Below are 19080 nucleotides of genomic sequence, written 5' to 3'. Positions count from 1 at the left end.
ATTACAAAATTAAGGGGTTGAATGCATATTACCTCCTTATGTTATACGAAATGGGCAAATTACTCTCTAATAGAAAAAAATATAGTAAATTACTTCTTATATTTTTCATAATAAACCAAATAAGTCCCTCACGCGATTTCGTATATGACAGGGGTGGGCATTCATCTTTTCCCAAAATTAAGTAGTAGTGAAGCACATGATATTTGCATGTGAAACTCATGGTTTCTGAAGGTAGGACAACACACACCCTCCTCAACTAGATCTCCTTATCAGCCTATTTATTGGAGTCCCTCTCAGCTTGTTTTGATCACTGCTTTTTCTCCAATACACCATCACTCAATCACCCACCTTTCATTTTTTATTCAGCAAAAATGACACACTCTAATAACATTAATGTCTGCTTCTTGTTTCTACTATTTATTGCAAGTACATTACAAACTATCGTTGTTGGCGAACCCAAAGTTCCATGCTTCTTCATTTTCGGAGACTCGCTGGTTGACAATGGCAACAACATTAACCGCAATACGACGACTAAAGTCAATTACTTCCCTTATGGGATTGATTTTCCAGGTGGCCCGACTGGAAGATTCAATAATGGTCGAAATATAGCAGATATCATTGGTACGTAAACCCATTTTTCTGGCATCACTTCTGACATTAGGTTAATTATTTATTATATATATTTTTGAGGGATTCGATCTCTCTCCTTACAGCTGAACTATTGGGCTTCGACAAGTACATCGCCCCGTTTGCCAATGCTACAAATCAGGACATCCTCCGAGGAGTGAACTATGGATCCGGCGGTTCTGGAATTCTTGAGGAAACAGGACACCTCTTCGTACAAACTCTCTCTCTCTCTCTGTGTCGGGCTAATAAAGTTTAAATTCTAACATTTTGGTGTTAATATGTTTGTAAGGGCGACGTGATCAATTTCAAGGAGCAATTATCGAATCACGAGGTTGTGATTTCGCGCGTGGCGAGGTTACTAGGAAGTGAAAGTGTGGCAAAACAACATTTGAGTAGGTGCATATATTCAGTTGGAATGGGCAATAACGATTACCTGGCCAACTATTTGCCTCAATACCACTCCAAAACCACCCCATATACTCCACGCCAGTTTGCTTCACTTGTCATTGCCCAATACTCAAAGCAGCTCCGAGTCAGTAGTTTCTCTCCTTTAATTACCTCCTTAATTATACATATGAAATAATTCCATGAAACCCGCTACTGAATTTAATCAGAGGTTGTACGATGCCGGCGCAAGAAAAGTAGCCGTCTTTGCACTTGGTAAATTAGGCTGCATCCCACAGCAGTTGGCGGCCTACGGCGCCTCGGACGGCTCCTCCTGCGTGGAAACCAGTAACAATGTCGTTAAAAGTTTTAACGAATATCTTAAGATTCTCATCCACTATCTTAACAGCAATCTCGCTGACGCCAAGTTCGTATACACACAAGACACCTCCGACAGTGAATCATACGGTATGCTGTCTTATTTTGGATATCCTATAAAACTTATAAACACAACCAAACAGGGTTGGATGATTGGATGGTGTTGGTTTTGCAGGTAATATCAGTAATTTGAGTGAGCCGTGTTGTGGTGTATCGGCAGAGGACGGGCAATGCGTTGCGGGGAGTGCTCCGTGCAGCAACAGGGATGCGTATTTGTTCTGGGATGCATTCCACCCGACGGAGGCTGCATCGTTGCTGTCTGCCAAAATTGCGTATGATCATATGTCTCCACTGTTTGCTGAACCTGAATCTGATGCTGTTGCTAGTTATTAGTTGGATCATGTGCTATTCCGCTCACTCCTCTTTGTATCAGTGTGTTATGGGCCTTGTCCTCTTTAATCTCAACAAGTGGGCTGGAGTTTTCTAGCCTCCTCATCTACTCAATTCTACCCCATTCATCATTACAATATTATTATTATTACATGATCTAAGCTGAAACGATAATTGATTATTATATGTCACAACGAAACATGAAATCCTTCAACATTAGTTGTCATAAAAATGTAATTAACAATAACTTTGTAACTGCTATATGCCATTCTTTAGTAACAACATTAGTCAGACTTCAAAAATCATACTACATATTTTTACAACAGAAGATCATGACAATTATTTTAATCACATCATAACAAGAAACAAATCGTTGTAAAATCTTAAAATTTTCACACTGATTTATTTGACACAGTATTAATTTATTATAATTTATATTTATTTTCTAATATAAAGAACAATTTATTATTTTGTAGTGATTTACATGATACATCCACATCTCTACCGATTTAAATTAATTCCCAAAGTCAAAGGCGGATAAGCAGTTCTGCAACGTTTTTTTTGCCCCCTATTTTCAGGTCATTAAATAATGCAAAATTTGACTAAAACTGCATCCACACAGTTGACAGGCATGCCTGCATGAATAATAGTCACTTGTAATAAATCGAACAAAATTACTGCATGTCTGATATACTTGTTATTTAATTAATTATATATTAATTATACTATAAACATATTGTATTTGTTATACTATTTATTTATATCCAACTCCACTGATCAATTCGAATTCGAATTATAATTTCCTAATGTTGTTTCCACAAGACATATATATAAATATGACAAAAAAATGTACATATTAAATATCTTAATATTGTATTTATAAGAAAAAAAAATTATAATTAATGCACACTTAATTTATAAATAATTTATTAATAATAACTAATAAATTAACATTATATATATTTTTTAATTTTGATTAATTCGGTATGAAACCGGACCAAATATTTTGGTTCATTATTCGATATGCCATTTCGACATACCAAAATTTTAATTCAATTTGGTCCGATTGATAAATTAAAATGAACACCCCTAGCTGTAATGTAATAAACAATTTAAATACTTATATGTCAAAATGTAATTAATGGTATGGGGTTTTCCATTAATTGACAAGCTAGGAATCCCACACCCTATATACTCATGCATCCATATATTAAATTAAATGATTTAATTATATTTAAATATTTTTTATAAATATAAAATTATACTTTCCAAAAAAATATTTCAATATTACCACTGCACTTAAACGAAAAACACTAACGTCATGAAAAAAATATATTTACTTTTAATTTACGCCTCATGCGACGTTCTATATAAATGAATGATAATTTAATTATATTTTTTATTCATATAAACTTCAACAACATAATAGATTTACGCCTCATGCGACGTTTTATTTTTAATTCTATTTATTACAAAATTAGCATGTCTAGTTTCATAAATTTACAAAGATTTAGTATTTTTGATCTCCATTCACTTCTCCGTCTACAATTTAATGATGTAGCCCATGTCTTCAACATGTGGTCATTAAGTATTTTTGGTTGGAGAAAAAATTGATCATTCTTCCCATAGTAGCATATAAATGTTCCACTTGGTCTACTTGATTCACTTGTGGAACACTTGATTCTTCTCTATGTTGCTTCTACTTGACTTCAACTTACAGTATGTGAAATGTGGGATTTAATTTTCTAAGAGAAAAGAGAAATCCCATTCTTTGCTCTAATTTCCTCCAAAATTTATTTTTTTTTCCCCTCAAATATAGTTATATTTCTGTAGAAAAGTGGTCCAAAAATTGAAAAAACAGACCAATTTTTCTTCTAACCAAAATTACTTAAAGGCCAAGTGAAACAAAAAAGCGGATGATAACCAAAAGTGTTATTTTTTCTAAGTTACTTGATTAAAAATACTAATGGGATAAAAAATAAAACATACTTAGTTTATTGAACCAAAAATACTACTTCCTACATATATATGTATAAATCTAAGTATATTTAGTTACAAACATTTAATATGAACCTAACATCAAGAATTCATTATATTCAACCGCATTTAATATAATACTGATTTCCCTTTCAAATACATTCCAATTCCTCAACTTCCAAATATGGATACCTATATACAAAATCATCAAATTGCTCCTTTTCTCAACTTCCAAACATCAATACAAATTACAACATTTTCCATGCTAATTAATGCTAAAGCACATTCTTGAACATGAAAACTACTATAAATACAAGCCATAATTCTACTTCTACAAACCACTCAATCAAATATTGTTACATACATACATATATATATCCAAATTATTAATGGCTCTAATTACTATTACCAAATGGATATTGCTGTGGATGTTCCTGTCAGTTACTATGAAGCCAATTCAGGGGCAGCTGCAACAAGTTCCTTGCTTATTTTTCCTGGGAGATTCACAATTTGATAATGGGAACAATAACCTGCTGCTCACATCCGCCAAGGCAAACTATCCACCTTATGGGATTGATTATCCCGACGGCGCCACCGGCAGATTCTCCAACGGACGAAACATTGCTGATTTTCTTGGTTCGTTTTTGTCTTTTTTTTTTAAATTTCCATCTCGCCTCATGTCACTTTATTGTAGAATCGTGCACGAGAGTACTAATTAAAATTTGTTTGCAGCTCAACTCTTAGGTTTTGCAGAACCGGTCCCGGCCTTTGCGGCTGCACGAGGCTCGGACATTATTAAAGGTGTGAATTATGCATCAGGCGCAGCAGGAATCCTTGAGGAGTCTGGGATACAATTGGTGCATATAAGTTTAATTACTATTGCTTGCATATGATCATGAATAATGTGTATATGTTACAACGATGATCTTGCTCAATTTTCTTGTAGGGTGATGGGATCAGCCTGGACAGGCAGCTGCTAAACCATCGTCTAACAATCGCCCGTTTATCGCTATTGCTCAGTAAACAATCTTCGTCAGTGTATGACTATCTCGGCAAGTGCCTATACGCTGTAAACATGGGCAGTAATGATTACATTAACAACTATTTAATGCCACAGTTTTACCCATCTAGTCGTTTATACACACCAGACAGGTTTGCAGAAATCTTGATTCAGAAATTCTCCGGACAGCTAAGGGTTAGTATTTAAGTAAAACATACAATATCGATCTACTGTCTAATTTAATTAATGTTAATTTTGTCAAATTAACGATGTCTTCATAATTGCAGACCTTGTACAACACTGGAGCAAGAAAAGTAGCAGTATTCGGGATTGGTTTACTAGGTTGCCTTCCTCAAGAGTTGGGCATTTATCCTACCAATGGATCATCATGCGTCGATTTCATCAACAACTACGTCCAGTTATTCAACAACAGGCTGAAGCCCCTCATCGATAACCTCAACAGCAATCTACCAAATGCTCAGTTTATCTATATCAACATCACCAGCATTTCATCAGGAGATCCTTCAGTTATTGGTACTTAATTTATATCAAACGTTGCGATTTTTATTAGTTTCTTTTCGACTTTTTTGATATATATATGTTCATGTGAAATTGTTTCCGATAATTTAGATTGGTTCTTTATAAATTTAATTATTTGGGCAGGAATTAGAGTTGGGAACACTCCGTGCTGCGTGGTATCGAGGAGAACGGGGCAGTGTGCTCCAAACCAAGTTCCATGCAGTAACAGGAATGAGTATGCTTTTTGGGATAACTTTCATCCTACGGAGATTTTGAATCTTGGGACGGCTTCAAGAGCATACAACGCCACGGTACCGTCCGACGCCTATCCGGTTGATATTCGACGTCTCGTTCAGCAACAGAACTAATTTTACATTATATGATCCATCATATATATACAAAAACCAGACCCAATTTTCATGTTTACTGAATAAGATGGTTGGTAGGTCTCAAAAACCTGTTGTATACAAATTGAATCAAGAAAGAAAATAAAGGAGATGAATTATGAAAATCATTTTATGGGTTGCACAGAAAATATGTTAGAAACATAACTTAGAAAAATAAAATGAAAATCTTGAAAAAGCCCAGGGGCTGTCAGATTACTTTTTATTTAATTTCATCCCTATATATAGAATGAATTTGCACTTTGGTGGGGTTCATTTCAAATTCTAAAGAAAATAACAGACAAAGGTAGAACGTTAAAGCCCAGTTTTCAATTTCAATTTGAATTTTCACTTTGTAATGGGCAGAGATTGTTCAAAACGACCCTATTCCAAACCACCAAACCTCAAAAAGGTATCGTTCCATAGGTACGTGGATGGAAAAACAAAATGGGAAGTATTAGACTGAAAATAGCACTATAGCAATCGGCCTTGGAATTAAATTAGTTATATATAATCCTAAGGATGATAATGGATCCAGGTTGGATTCATACCCGAATCTGCCTCTATTGGGGTAAGGTTGAAGCCTTAAATCGGTCTCGTGGTGGATTCCATTCTTTTTCATATTTTTTTTTACTTATATAAAATATATTTGTATCTATATAAAAAATATATATAATTTATTTTTACTTTTTATAAATTAAAATAATGATATAAGTAGTTTATAAATGTTTCAATGTTTAGATAAGTAACACATTCTAAAATTTTTAATATTTCAATGATCATGCACATATAAATTTGCAAAAAACATATTAACCTTTCAAAAATATTATTGTTCAATGTTTATAAAGTTATGGTAGTATATATTATTTTTTAAATTTTTTAATATTTTAAAACTATTAACCGGGTTCGAGGCCAAACTTTTCTGGACCGGACGAGTCCCGAGGTTTGACAAACGTGCTTCAAACCCGTGTCGTTGCCATCCCTATATAATTCTTGTGAGCAAGAATGAAGCTAGGAATTTTTTTTTTCAAAGGGTTGAGATGGTGAGACTTTGTAAGTGGTAACCAAAACAAAGAGAAGGGAAGGAAGGGCAATAATCTTGAAGTAAACAACACATAGAGGAAAAGCAATACCAAAAGCACTTGTACCTATCTAGGTATCTGCAAGCTAAATACCAACATATTCATTATTTAAAAACTGTTAAACCACTAGCTTAAGCATGTCAGGCCACAGACCACACATGAAACCATGGATGCATATTGCTACTGTTGCCCAAGAATACAACATTGATAGTTGAAAAACAGACAGATCATCAAGAACTATATCAAACCACTAGTGTTTTTCCATACACATCAAACATTTATATATATATATATATATATGTAGAATAATTAAGCAGACTTACTCAGATAACATACAGTAGAAGTCTATGTAATCAATCAATGAAGCATGATGATCCATCAATGGCCTGCAGATAAGAGTTTGATCTGTCTTCTCCAATCACCAAGCTAGCTAATTGCTCATTCTTAATTACTATGGTAGAAGCGTTTATACGAACCAGCAGCACTAGGCGCTTTTGTAATTATATGTATCAGCTGTGAAGAAGATTAACAAATCCTTAGGTTGAAGAAATACAGACAGATTTAATACATATAGATATGGGTTGATTTATATTATGCTTCAATTGTGGCCGTACGTGCAAGTGGAAGCAATTGCAAATACGTTATCTTAATTAATATAAGTAGCTGAAAACACATGTTTTGTGGTTATGATGGATGGAATGGTGAAGCGGGATGATTGAAATTCTTACACTAATTGGAGGGGTGGTTGGTCTGGCCTAGGGTAATCATCGTTAGGTTGCAGGCCATTGACCTGAAGATAGTTTCGAGCATCAAAATGCTGAGGTTGTTGAACAAGTTCAAACTCTGAACTCCCCGGCATCAAATTCATGTGCTGTTGGGCTCTCTCAGTTTCAGCTATCTACACATGCATGCAATGCAGTTCATACATTAGCCACCTCAAATTTAATTCCTTACAACACACAAACACACGCACAGACACAATCTCTATGTGTCTGTGAGAGAGAGAGAGAGAGAGGTTGAGAGAGAGACCTTAGCTCGAAGGAATTGATTATTGTGATGTAAGTCGATCTCCTGCTGCCAATATTGTTTACATGATAAAAGAAGCATAATCAGATAGCTGAGATTTTGAGCAGAAACAATGTTATAAAGAGCAGCGCATAGTACTAATTTTGAACATTAAAGAAAAGGCTAAAGTATGACAAGAATGAATAATGAGTTAATATATGATTTCTTACCCTCTTTTGCATGTATTCAATTTCAGCAAATAGCAACTCATTCTGAGAGAGAGAAACAAGTCATGGTTCATAAGCACAGTTCGTCATCACCATTCAGCCTAATTAATCACGAGTATCCAGGCGTGTGCCGGTCGAATATATAATAATACTACAATTATATATATGAAATAATTATAGATATATCTAGTAAAGTTGTGTATGAACCTTCTTGGACCGGATTCTGCTAATTCCTCGTTCGACCCTGCTCTCCAGATTCTTGAGATCCCTCAGTGTCAAAGCCCCCAATGATTCACCAAGCATGTTCCTGATTCAACATGTCATTACAGAAACATCGTACAAGATATATAATTAACATCCATGTTCAAACATTAGAGAACAACTAACTATGTACCTGTTTTGATTCTGCAGATTACTGATTTGAGCACGCAGTTTCGATGCTTCTTGCTGATAGTACTGAAACATTTTTGCCAAGGTTAAATTCTCTTCTTTGGAATCCATTTAATAACATCAATTTTCAAAATTGATCCCATCATGAATTCAGATCCTTCAAACATATATACTAGCAAGAAACCTTATATTCCAACACCTGAAAACCAAACCTTAAAACTTGGGTTTTGTTCTCTTTGGCAATTAATTAATGTAAGTACATGAAAATCTTTGGTACATTTTATCACTACTTAATCTAGGGTTATCGTTATTTATTTATTTTAATTTTTTTATGAAGTTAAACTTAAAGGCTGTTTGAGTGGGCTCAAATTTGTTATTACTTATAAGCTTTATAATCTTATTTTATCCAATCACTTAATAAATTTATTTTTAAAATAAGATCTAATATCTTATGAGACATATAAATTAGCTTATAATTTCTTTTAAACAACCTTAGCAAAATATCCTCTTAGTTGGGCATTGTCTATTAATTAGGCTTCTTCTGCTATCATATATAGATCCATGAGGTAATTAATACTGCTGTAATATTGTGTTCTTTTACGGGGTCAGAATTCTTGGACTCCAAGTCTTATAGATGATAATTATTGTACTAAACACAAAATTAAATCAATTGATCAGGAGTTCATCATCTTTTACTTGTACCGATAGTATCCAAAGTTCCTCGAATAATGTAATATCATAGGGCAAATTCTTAACTCTTCTCCCTCTTACCAAAACAGAAGAACATTCTTGGAGAATCTAAGGATGTTTTGCACAAGGAATCATAGGCCTGGACATTAGTTGGTTCGAGCAATATGTGTTGATAAAATTAATCACATCAAAGTAAAAGAGTTAAGAGAAAAAGCTGAATTTGTAGGTACCTGAGTGTTGGCTTCGGATATAGAGCCATTGTTTGAGGAATCAGAGGATGCTTTCTTGTACCTCTCAATGGTTGCTTTCACACTGTAATAAATTGCACATATGTAATAGTCTTGCATCAGATACAAAGATCCATCAAAGTTCCAAACTAGAATAATCAACCCAATTCATAGTACTCTACGAAAATAAACATCAATTGTTTTACTGTTTTTTCGGAAGATTTCTATTCCCAGATTTTTTTAAAAAAATGTCTTTGAAATGAAGAAAAACCAATGGGCAAAAGCAATGTACAGAATGTGATTGAAAAGGGTGAGTGTTTGTTTATGTCAGACTTATTCTGTCAACTCAAATTGTCTATGTGACATGATTTAATATAGTAAAAATGAAATGAAAGCCAACAACACGCAGAGGCAACTCCCTCATTTCTCAGTCTGCTGCTAGTGCTACCTTAATTTCTTCGAAGCACTGATTGGCTGCCTTTGCCCACCTGGCACTCAACCTAGCAATATGATTGGCCCATGTTTCCAGGACGCAATTTAAAAAATCCTCTTATTCTACCATGGATAATACTCATCACTTTTGAACCCTAGCTGAGATGAGCCCAAGAAATACTGGGTCTATGACCTTTGAGTAACACTATGCTATGAAATTCTGAATACATCAGAACCGTCAATTTTGGAGCAGCCATTCCCATGCATGGGAAAGATTAAAGAATCAAGAGGGAGTTTTGATTGGTTTAGTGGGACTTCCCTCTCCCTTTCGCTTCTGTTTCTTTCCTCTTTCAGTTTCAACAGTTTCAGAAGCTTTGTGAAAGCCTCAAACGCAGATGTCATACAGAAGATGGGTTGCATTTTCCCCATTTCAGACAAAATTTAAAATCTGAGCTACACATTATTATTACTTGAAGTCAAGAACAAGAAAATCTTGTATGACGTGACCAAAGATTCTTGCCACTCAGACAAATCTATACCCACGCTCAAATTCTAACCGAACAAGAAAACCCATGGTTAGATCCGAAAAGAAAATAAAAAAGATTATGAAATTAGAGATTTTCGTTCCCGAGTCTAGATCCAAACAGAGACAACCCACACAAAAAGATTTGATCTTTAGAGAGTTTGGTCTGGTTGATCAGATCTGTATATACATAGCAACCATCATTTTTCTTTTCTTTTTCTTTTTTTTTTTGGGTTTTGGACCCATCAATTTGGAAAAACATCTCTAGGTGTGGAAGAGTCGTGGATTATCAAAAAGAAGAATGGTGAGTCGTGTAAGATTAAGAGTAATAAACCCTAATTAGGGTAAGTTTTAGTAAACCCTAAAAATGGAACCTTGAACTAACATTTTGAAGTTTAGCTAACCCTAATAGACATCAAGGCCATGGGGTTGGGTGGGGGAGCCCTAATAAAAGATTGTAATAGGGCTGTTGACATCTTTCTTGCAAGAGTCCTTTTTTGTTTGCCTTGCTGATGCTAAGACTGATTTGCCATTAAGGAAGTGTCAAAGAGATGAAAGAATGGACAAATCACAACTTGACATCTTGCTACCACTCACATAGCCTTAAAGGTGTGTGTGTGTGTGTGTGTGTGAGAGAGAGAGAGAGAGAGAGAGAGAGGAAGAAAAACTTTGACAGCAGATGGAGGAAGATATGAAGGTGATGATGATCTCACAGTTTTCATTCTGCATACCTTCTCAAATTTCCGTTTCTTGGTTAGTCTACTGCATGCTTGCAAGAGATCTATGGCATTTACCAAAACACGGACCAAATGGGATTATAAAAAGAGAAACCCCAAAAGCACAGTGAAGGAAAAAACCAAACAGGAAAAAATCGAAAGACTGCTGAATCTATGTCAAGAAAATCTCAACTCAACTGTACAAGACCTCATGAGCTCAAAATCTTCCCTAATATTCCACAGCACAATTTCAAATGGAAAAGAGCTCACAAAATATATATATATATATACATCAAACTTAAAACTATTTACTGTCCGTTTTCGATGGAACAAAGGAAAATCACAACAAAAGTGCCCTAGATCTTTCTTTCCCTCACTCAAACACAAAACCAAAGGGTTCCAAGAAAACAAAACAGGAAACCATTATATCAGAGAAACAAGCAGCTTGGCCCAGATCCCCCAAGAACCTTAAAAGTGATGTTCTTCTTTTATATATTGATATATATAAAATACCTGTTATTTGCGTACTCATAGAGACGGCCTCTGCTAGAGAAGACAATCAAAGCAACCTCGGCGTCACACAGCACAGACAATTCGTAGGCTTTCTTGAGCAGGCCATTGCGGCGTTTGCAGAAGGTGACTTGACGATTCGTCGTGTTCTCGATCCGCTTGATCTCAATCTTCCCCCTTCCGTTTTTCCTCTGGGGAGACATTTCCCTTGATTGATCACTAGGGAATTCCATTCTTCCTGCCAATACACACCAAAAACGACATATCGTCACGCAATTCTTGGCAGGTGATGAAACTTTAACAGCTTTTACGACTTGTCTGGTTTCACAAACATCATCATATTAAGGCAACAAAAAACCAAGAATTGTTGTATGTATAGCACACAGATTAGCAATATTTCATGTATGCAGTTTTAAGTAATATACTTAAACTAAGAGAGATGCATATATCTTGTAACAATTTGGATGTGAAATGAAGAAATCAATTGAAAACAGTACGGGTGAAGAAGCACTGCTTTATGAACACTTGTGCAAAACATTTTGAATGGAAATATTCGTATTATTTCGACTAGGCAGAATGGTAATAAGGGAGGTTTAAGATATATTGAGCAGAGAACCTCCAAATTTCTGCCTTATGCTCAAGGATAGAGATGAAGGAACTGAAATGGAGCTATGCACTCAGAGTTGTGTATATATATACATAAGAAAAAGTAAACGTGATATTCATTCATGTAGTAGTATTAATTATACTTTTATAGCTCAATTATAGGTGGCTTAATTTGCAGAACAGATAAGTAAATGGAAGAAATAGGTCAGTCATAATTCAGCCTCCCTTCACATTGCATTAATCCTCTCATCTCCTTTTTTTTTTTTTAATAGTAATAATAAACTATAATTACTTTTTGCCTTTTTGTGTAATAGTACAAGGACTTTTTGTGTTTGTGAAATTATTAAGTATGATGGGAGTTACGAGAACACATTATGGGTAAGAAAGATAAAAGGAGAGAGTGGTACCGTGTGGTAGAGTAGAAAAAGACTCCTGAACCTGAAAGTGATATTTCATGGAATGATGGAGCCTTGGACTAGGTTGCCCTCAACCTTCACTGTCTATTGTCTTTCATAAATGGGAATATAACACATAAAAGGGACCTCTTATTTCCCACCACATATCCCCATCTCTTCTTAACATATATAACCATTTGGTTTTCGGGATCAATTTCTTGACTATGTTGCGTTAGAGAAACTAAGCTGTTATTCGGTTGTCTAATTTGAAAGAATTGATGAAGATATATGTATATATACTTAGGATCTTTTTGTCATTGCACATTAACCTCTTGAACATATATAACCCCTTATGTACGGCAAAAGTAAATTATAGTCGCTACCGCTGTAATAATATGGACCCTATTTCTCATTATTTCCCCATCTGTCGGGGCCCTCACTCACTTAAACTAACTGCAGCAGGGGTCTGTTGAGAGCTATGACAAAAGAGAAGGCCACTGCCATTTGACATCCAGTGTTCTACTACAACTTGAAGTTTTATCAATGGTAAAACCTTATTGGGCATTGATCATGCAAGCAGTAATTTTTGTGTGTATATATATATGCAGAGGATGTAAGTATGTAGGGGATTTTCAGTTATTGATTGATTAATGGGTTTAGGTAGCTAGGGCTCTTACGATATGAGTTGACCTAGCAACTGGATTGGTGCTATCCTCTTCTCTTTGGCCCTTGGAACTTGTCTAGCTAAATAAAACCAATTGTCTCTAGAGATAGGTCATTCTTCTGTACCGAACAAGGGCCATGCTTGGTATTGCTGTGACAACTCATCCATCGCGTGCTAACCAATGACATAGATGATGGTATTGTCACGCCCCCCCTCCTATATATATATGTAAGACCAAAAACTATTTCTTTTTCGTTTACGTTTCTTTTTTTGTTGAATGCAGATGGGTAATCAAGGAAGATAATGATGTAATTTCTTATCAGATCAGACCCATTTTAACTTAAAGTTACCACGTATGAGTTGGATTGGTAGAACAAAAAGATGAGAGGATGAAGGCATCGATCAGAAGCTGTGTATAACGTATTTGCAAACCGTTGATTGAGGTCATATGGGCTGTCCACTTTGCCTTTGAATCTGTACTAAAAAGGTAGACCACATATCAACACCATAGAAAACTAAGAAATAATAATTTCTTGGGTAGATAATTCTCTTATGCTCAGAACCTTGAAACCCAACATTCAATTACGAGATTAAGTAAAATTAATTAAATTTGTTTTTCTCGTAAAGTACAGAAAACATATTAGAATGTTACTTACCATCGAATTAGGAGTAATGATTCACACAGAGTTGATAGACAATTAATGTTTTCTTTCATTGCCCGTGTTTTGACGTCTGAAGATATCCCAATGCACTTGGCATTGGAGGAGTCAGGTTGGGGTACAGAAATGACCCAAAAAATGTGAGATGAAGAAGCAAGGTTGTAGTAATTGAACTTCCTATTGGCCATAACAAGAAAATCTTCTTTGTATCTAGTGTGAGGACCACAGTGACAGTGATAAAAACTACATCCATCACAACATATGTTATACATATCATCGCCATCATTCCAACGTCCAATGACTTGACTTCTACTACTCCATATGAACCTAAATCTATATATTACCAGCTGCTACCGATCACTGCATGCTCCTTTATTTTATATACTCAGAAAACAAAACGTCCGATTAGTAATAAGAGAATGAGGTAGCTGGACAACAGCCAAGATTTATGAGTCTACACATATATGTATTCTTAGTTTCTAAAACCAGGATGATTACACAGCGAATCTATACATCTCTTAGTTTGCAATATCTGGGCGGTCCTCAACAATATGTATTTCACTTTTGCTGAGAGTGGAACGCGAAAAGGCAAACTTTATTCGGAATCAAGAACCCAACTCCTCCACTGGATTTGATGAGATCCTCACAGCACCCACAACAGAAAGGAACGGTGGTGAAAGTATGAAAAGGGAATTATTTCTTTGCGCGGATAAGTTTTTTACTGATTTTGAACAACAGAGAAAAGTGATCACATTCCTCAAGTCTATTTAGAACCAATATTCTTTCTTGAAAGGGGACCACGAAGATCAAACTCTGATATCATTTCGGGCTTCTTGATGTTGAAGTCTTGCAGGACTTCAATGTGAGCACCTAATCCATTTAATGCCCCGCGCACCCCCCACAGCTCAATTATCACCTTCAGCCATGGATGCATCCTTGCTGATTGACAAGTTTAACTGATATCATCATATCCAACAATACATAATAAATCAATAACTTAAAAGGAACTTCAATAAAATGATTATTGACAGGTCCATCCTACTTATACTTCACACAAACATTAAATTCAAGTACAAATGTATTTTCATCACTAATAAAGAAATGATCCCTCCTGCACGGTGAGGCCAAGAAAGAGCATATCGGAATGGCCAAGGTCGTCCCAGTCCAAATTCTGAAAACATATAGTTACACATTAGGCTATCACTATTAATGCAACCGACCACTATAATCATTCTGCGTCAGATTGACAAGATACTGGGGCCTCGCCCATTATATATCAGCATGTAAAAACAAAATATTTCTGTCCTCCTTGCTCTCTTGATAATCTTAGAGGGACTCAACGCTAAACAGATTTGTTTGAAACTTTTAGTACTCCGTGCATTTTCATTCATGGTACTTGGATATCAAAGATCTAGTAATGAAGATAACTCAAATCGCCCAGTTGCACTAGCATCCGTCAACATGCATATTCATCAATCTCATGCAAGTGTACAACGTTTACACACAAAACAAACTAAAGGAAACAGATGTGGAAGAAAGAGCAGAGGGAGGCCATTGAGAGAGGAGTGAAGGAGGAGATAGGGGAAGAGAGAGACGATTTCTTCTTTATGGGTAACACCGTTGTATATGGCCTCCATCTGAGGAATGATTTGATTAAACTCAGTCTATTAGATGGGTTCTCACTCCAACACTCTTCGATCAACCTGTAATACAGTATAAAGAAGAGTAGAACTACTTGTTAATGTTGCCATTGATGCTAACCATTAATGATGACCATAGTATTGGAAGGTAGGGAAGTGTGGCTGCAAGCATCAGATTATACTGTGTCTCCGCATTTCGTCAGAGCATCTCCCTGTTACTCGAGTATTAGTGTTTGGAATATCCTAATCTAAAAGCACTTCAGGCACACAGGAACAAATACTACTTAACAGAGAAAAGGAAAGTTTATGGACAAGAAGATCAATAAAAGATCTTATAGTTTGCATAATTATGTGGAGAAAGATGTTTCTTCTTATCAGGATCTAGAAAACATTTATAGCTTGATACTATCACATGAAAGACAAAAAGAAGAAAGAAATTACATACTCTAATAGAGTCTTCACATGCATGAACCATGCCCATAGTAATGATGCAGTAAAAAAACAGTATAGTATAAAAGCAAAAAGGCAATGACACCATTGGAAAAAGAAAGAACATTGGAAAGAAAAATTATCATAGTTCATATCAATGTAGGAAAAACCAGGGATGAACCTAGAGCAACCATTAGAATCTCAATGCCATGACTTTGTCCATTTTCATGATCCCAGAATTATTAAAGGAGGAAAAGAATGCAGAATAAAGTTATTTATTAAAGTACCAAGAAAACATACACATATAGCTAGCAAAGAAAAGTATGATAAACATATAACCAAGCTTTTCAAAAGCAAAATTGAAAAGAGGAACCAATGATAAGAGCTTCCTAATGGATACCTTTGGTAAATATTCCGTCAATCATCGAAGGACCACTTCGCTTTACAATACCAAGAAACTGGACAACATTTGGATGTTGTATCTTCTGAAGCAAAGGAGGCTTATCTCCAAATATTTGGCTGTTTAAAGACCTCAACTTTATCCTCTTCGGCAGCTCCCCCCTGAATGGTTTTAGCAGCAACTTTTATCCACCCCAACAACATCCAAATGTCGCGTTTTCTGAAGCAAGGAAAGCTCATCTCTAAACGCCTTCCTGCAGAAATCCAGTAAGTTAGAAAACCACCAAGTCGTAAAGAAGTACAAAATATGTTGTCTGTTTAAACCTCACACTTTGTCCCCCCATGAACAGCCCCCTCCCTGAATGTGTTAACAGGAACTTGTGTCCACCCTAAGAAGCTGTTCAAAGGTTTCCTCAAAAAATGTTCCGTCAAGCAAACATGAATTACCTAAATAAAACCAAAGAAATTGTTTGAAGAAAAGTTAGCAAAGAAACTGACAACTTGGGAGTATGTAATAAGACTAAAATTATATGAATTTTGATTGAACCATCTTAGAGCACAAATTAACTGGGAGAATCTAGCCAGACATATCAAGCATTATGCAATTAGTTATGCAATAAGAATGAGTTAGAGTCCCTTTTTATATTGTACAGAAACCACGCTAACTCTTCTTCGATCAGTGCTGCTACATCAGCAACTAACCCTAGCATATTCTTAACCAGATATAACCGCATTTTCCTCATCATTCAAAGCTATTTAAGATCATTGTACTGTAGAGAGCTAAGTTACACTGCCTAACAAATGGAAATATGACCAGGATTGGGAAACAAGAATTTGGCAACTAGCTAGACTTAAGTTCGAATAGATATCTCAATAAGTTTTGAGACATAACAGAAGTGTATCAAACTAAAACCCAGCGTAGAAAAAAAGATAGACCGAAAGAAAATGTTTATAATATTTGACAACACTGAATATTATATGAAAAACACAGCAAAGTACCTTTTTTTTTTCTAATCAGCAAGATAACTTTATTATTATAATACAGACAATCTCATATTCTAGCACCGCAAATGCATTTTGTGCATGCCAGCTAATGAGAAACGCCATATAGACATAAACACTCAAGTTGAGAAATGGAAGTGGAAAAACAAAGACTTGATTTAGAAAGTTTTTGTCCACATGAGAAAAATCTATGGCACATATAAGTGACTTACTAATCGTTTTTACCATCACCATGTTTTTCCAATTGTTTGATCACATCATGATTTTTTCAATGTGGGGCATTTGCAATGAGGCTGTATAAGCAAGTTCATGCCACTAGAAGACAAAACTAGTATACACACCAAAACACAGACATCGATCCCTACATAAATTGGAAAGGATTGAGCATTGATTTAACATGTATCCAGACTAATAATTCAAACCTGTAAAAGTTGGCTTAGATATCACTCCTTTGTGCATGGAATCATCTCATGTAGCTGATCCCATCATTAGCAAGCAAATCGCTGTACATACAAATAAAGTGGCCTCTCATAGCATAAAACTTGTAGACTGACAAGGCTATCAAGTCCTTTGGGGCATATGTTCTGAGCTGACATATCCTCAATGAAGTTAAAGATAATAGACTTAAGAGACAGACCACATGGTCATGCCTTCATATATACTGTACTACTAAGAAACAATAGACACAAGTAAAAGAATAATTAGTACATAAATCAATATATCAAAACAAGTGTACATAATGTGGTTTTGAGACTCAAGGTTCAGGTTATAACGTGCTTCCTAACTGAAAAACAAGTTACTTAAAATAAACAAATAATTGCATGGCAAAATCAGAAAAACCAAAAACTTAACGAATCTGTTAAATCATCATCAAGATTCTAGTTTCCCAACTGTCCAAAGATCAGAGAAAGCGCTTTTACAGACTTATCAAGTAAGAGAAGATGATTCTTGAATTCCAGAAACGATTTTGAATATTGACTAGTCAAGAAAAGATAAAGTGTTCTTGAAATCGGCTGTTACCGCCGACTTATCAAGAAAATATAAGCCGATTCAAGAATTCCAGGAAACATTTTGAATCAAATTATCAGGAAAAAAGAAGAGCACTCTTGAACACGAGAACATGTCAAGAAAAGAGAAGATGGTTCTTGAATTCCAAAAAACCATGAAATTTCACACACGCCTAGTCCACAACATAACCGTCAAAACAGTTACTCAAAAGACGAACTTTTACATTGTTGATAAACAACTTGTTGGCGATTACAGCCCTTGTGAATCTCCATCTGAAACAATTCAAAGAAGAGAGAATTCTTAAACGCAAAAAAGCAGAGTAAAAAGGGTACCCGCAATCACCTCGCTAGTACCAAGAAGGTGAAGAAGAAACTGCATAGCGTCTATTGAAGAGGGAAGAGCAAAAAAGAGTAGAGTGAATGAATGCTTGAGTTGGGCATGAAGCCATTGGATTCAGGACAACACCTTTTTACTCACTATAATCGCAATCGGTGATCCCACCACATAAACCAAACTGTTTCTACCTTTGGACATAAAAGCATTTTTTTTAACAGTTTTAGAAATAAAAGTTACATTTCAAACAGCTCAAATATATTTTTCTAAAATCAAAAGTTTAGAAACATTTTTCCAAAACTCCCAAATACTCTCTTAAAAGCATTTTGTGATGTACTTCGAGCTGTTGTAGCTTTTCTATAAATAAATCCTAGGTCAATCAATCAGACAGCTAATTTTCACTTCATTTTTACGTTCTTCCCAGTTCCCACCCAAATATCAGATGTCCGTTTCGAATTAACACGCCTTCGAAGATCAGCTCAACC

General features: G+C 35.4%; 3 protein-coding genes across 9 annotated transcripts; 2 read left to right on the top strand and 1 right to left on the bottom strand.

Annotated features, from left to right (window-relative positions):
- Positions 1-240: 240 nt before the first annotated feature.
- LOC105180191 (GDSL esterase/lipase At4g18970-like) lies at positions 241-1893 on the top strand. The gene is made up of 5 exons (XM_088876325.1): positions 241-621; positions 714-838; positions 917-1159; positions 1242-1479; positions 1565-1893. Exons 1-5 carry the CDS (start codon positions 372-374, stop codon positions 1780-1782), a joined length of 1074 nt encoding a protein of 357 aa, XP_088732451.1. The 5' UTR covers positions 241-371; the 3' UTR covers positions 1783-1893.
- Positions 1894-4111: 2218 nt separating this feature from the next.
- On the top strand, positions 4112-5729 carry LOC105180228 (GDSL esterase/lipase At1g29670). The gene is made up of 5 exons (XM_088876324.1): positions 4112-4392; positions 4489-4613; positions 4703-4951; positions 5044-5290; positions 5420-5729. Exons 1-5 carry the CDS (start codon positions 4146-4148, stop codon positions 5641-5643), a joined length of 1092 nt encoding a protein of 363 aa, XP_088732450.1. The 5' UTR covers positions 4112-4145; the 3' UTR covers positions 5644-5729.
- A 1169-nt stretch (positions 5730-6898) lies between these two features.
- On the bottom strand, positions 6899-19050 carry LOC105180190 (floral homeotic protein AGAMOUS). 7 transcript variants are annotated; one of them, XM_088876017.1, is made up of 14 exons: positions 17677-19050; positions 16577-16699; positions 16254-16506; positions 13782-14723; positions 13476-13599; positions 11464-11698; positions 11115-11122; positions 9728-9767; positions 9283-9364; positions 8367-8428; positions 8180-8279; positions 7976-8017; positions 7770-7814; positions 7465-7638 (listed from the first exon to the last, which is right to left on the bottom strand). In XM_088876017.1, exons 5-14 carry the CDS (start codon positions 13522-13524, stop codon positions 7465-7467), a joined length of 837 nt encoding a protein of 278 aa, XP_088732143.1. In that variant the 5' UTR covers positions 13525-13599; positions 13782-14723; positions 16254-16506; positions 16577-16699; positions 17677-19050. The 7 variants fall into 7 exon arrangements, with proteins under 7 accessions (XP_088732137.1, XP_088732139.1, XP_088732141.1 ...); XM_088876011.1 differs by lacking the exons at positions 9728-9767; positions 11115-11122 and adding an exon at positions 6899-7253 and having other exon boundaries at positions 7469-7638; XM_088876013.1 differs by lacking the exons at positions 9728-9767; positions 11115-11122 and adding an exon at positions 6899-7253 and having other exon boundaries at positions 7469-7638; positions 7770-7811.
- Between the last annotated feature and the right edge of the window lie 30 nt (positions 19051-19080).

Source organism: Sesamum indicum, linkage group LG12 (assembly GCF_026168435.1).
Source record: "Sesamum indicum cultivar Baizhima isolate 11 linkage group LG12, ASM2616843v1, whole genome shotgun sequence".
Lineage (NCBI taxonomy): Eukaryota > Viridiplantae > Streptophyta > Magnoliopsida > Lamiales > Pedaliaceae > Sesamum > Sesamum indicum.
The sequence above is the reverse complement of the archived record's forward strand: the minus strand, read 5'-3'. Positions and strand labels throughout refer to the sequence as shown.

What these genes read in the sequence shown, in the direction of transcription:
- LOC105180228 (XM_088876324.1), top strand. Translation starts at nt 4,146, where the DNA reads ATGGCTCTAATTACTATTACCAAATGGATATTGCTGTGGATGTTCCTG. An exon ending in AGGAGTCTGGGATACAATTG is followed by an intron (nt 4,614 to 4,702) that starts GTGCATATAAGT and finishes ATTTTCTTGTAG; the next exon opens with GGTGATGGGATCAGCCTGGA. An exon ending in AATTCTCCGGACAGCTAAGG is followed by an intron (nt 4,952 to 5,043) that starts GTTAGTATTTAA and finishes TCATAATTGCAG; the next exon opens with ACCTTGTACAACACTGGAGC.
- LOC105180191 (XM_088876325.1), top strand. Translation starts at nt 372, where the DNA reads ATGACACACTCTAATAACATTAATGTCTGCTTCTTGTTTCTACTATTT. An exon ending in AGGAAACAGGACACCTCTTC is followed by an intron (nt 839 to 916) that starts GTACAAACTCTC and finishes TATGTTTGTAAG; the next exon opens with GGCGACGTGATCAATTTCAA. An exon ending in AATACTCAAAGCAGCTCCGA is followed by an intron (nt 1,160 to 1,241) that starts GTCAGTAGTTTC and finishes GAATTTAATCAG; the next exon opens with AGGTTGTACGATGCCGGCGC.
- LOC105180190 (XM_088876017.1), bottom strand. Translation starts at nt 13,524, where the DNA reads ATGCCTTCATCCTCTCATCTTTTTGTTCTACCAATCCAACTCATACGT. An exon ending in GCAGAATCCGGTCCAAGAAG is followed by an intron (nt 8,018 to 8,179) that starts GTTCATACACAA and finishes TCTCTCTCTCAG; the next exon opens with AATGAGTTGCTATTTGCTGA. An exon ending in ATCAATTCCTTCGAGCTAAG is followed by an intron (nt 7,639 to 7,769) that starts GTCTCTCTCTCA and finishes ATGCATGTGTAG; the next exon opens with ATAGCTGAAACTGAGAGAGC.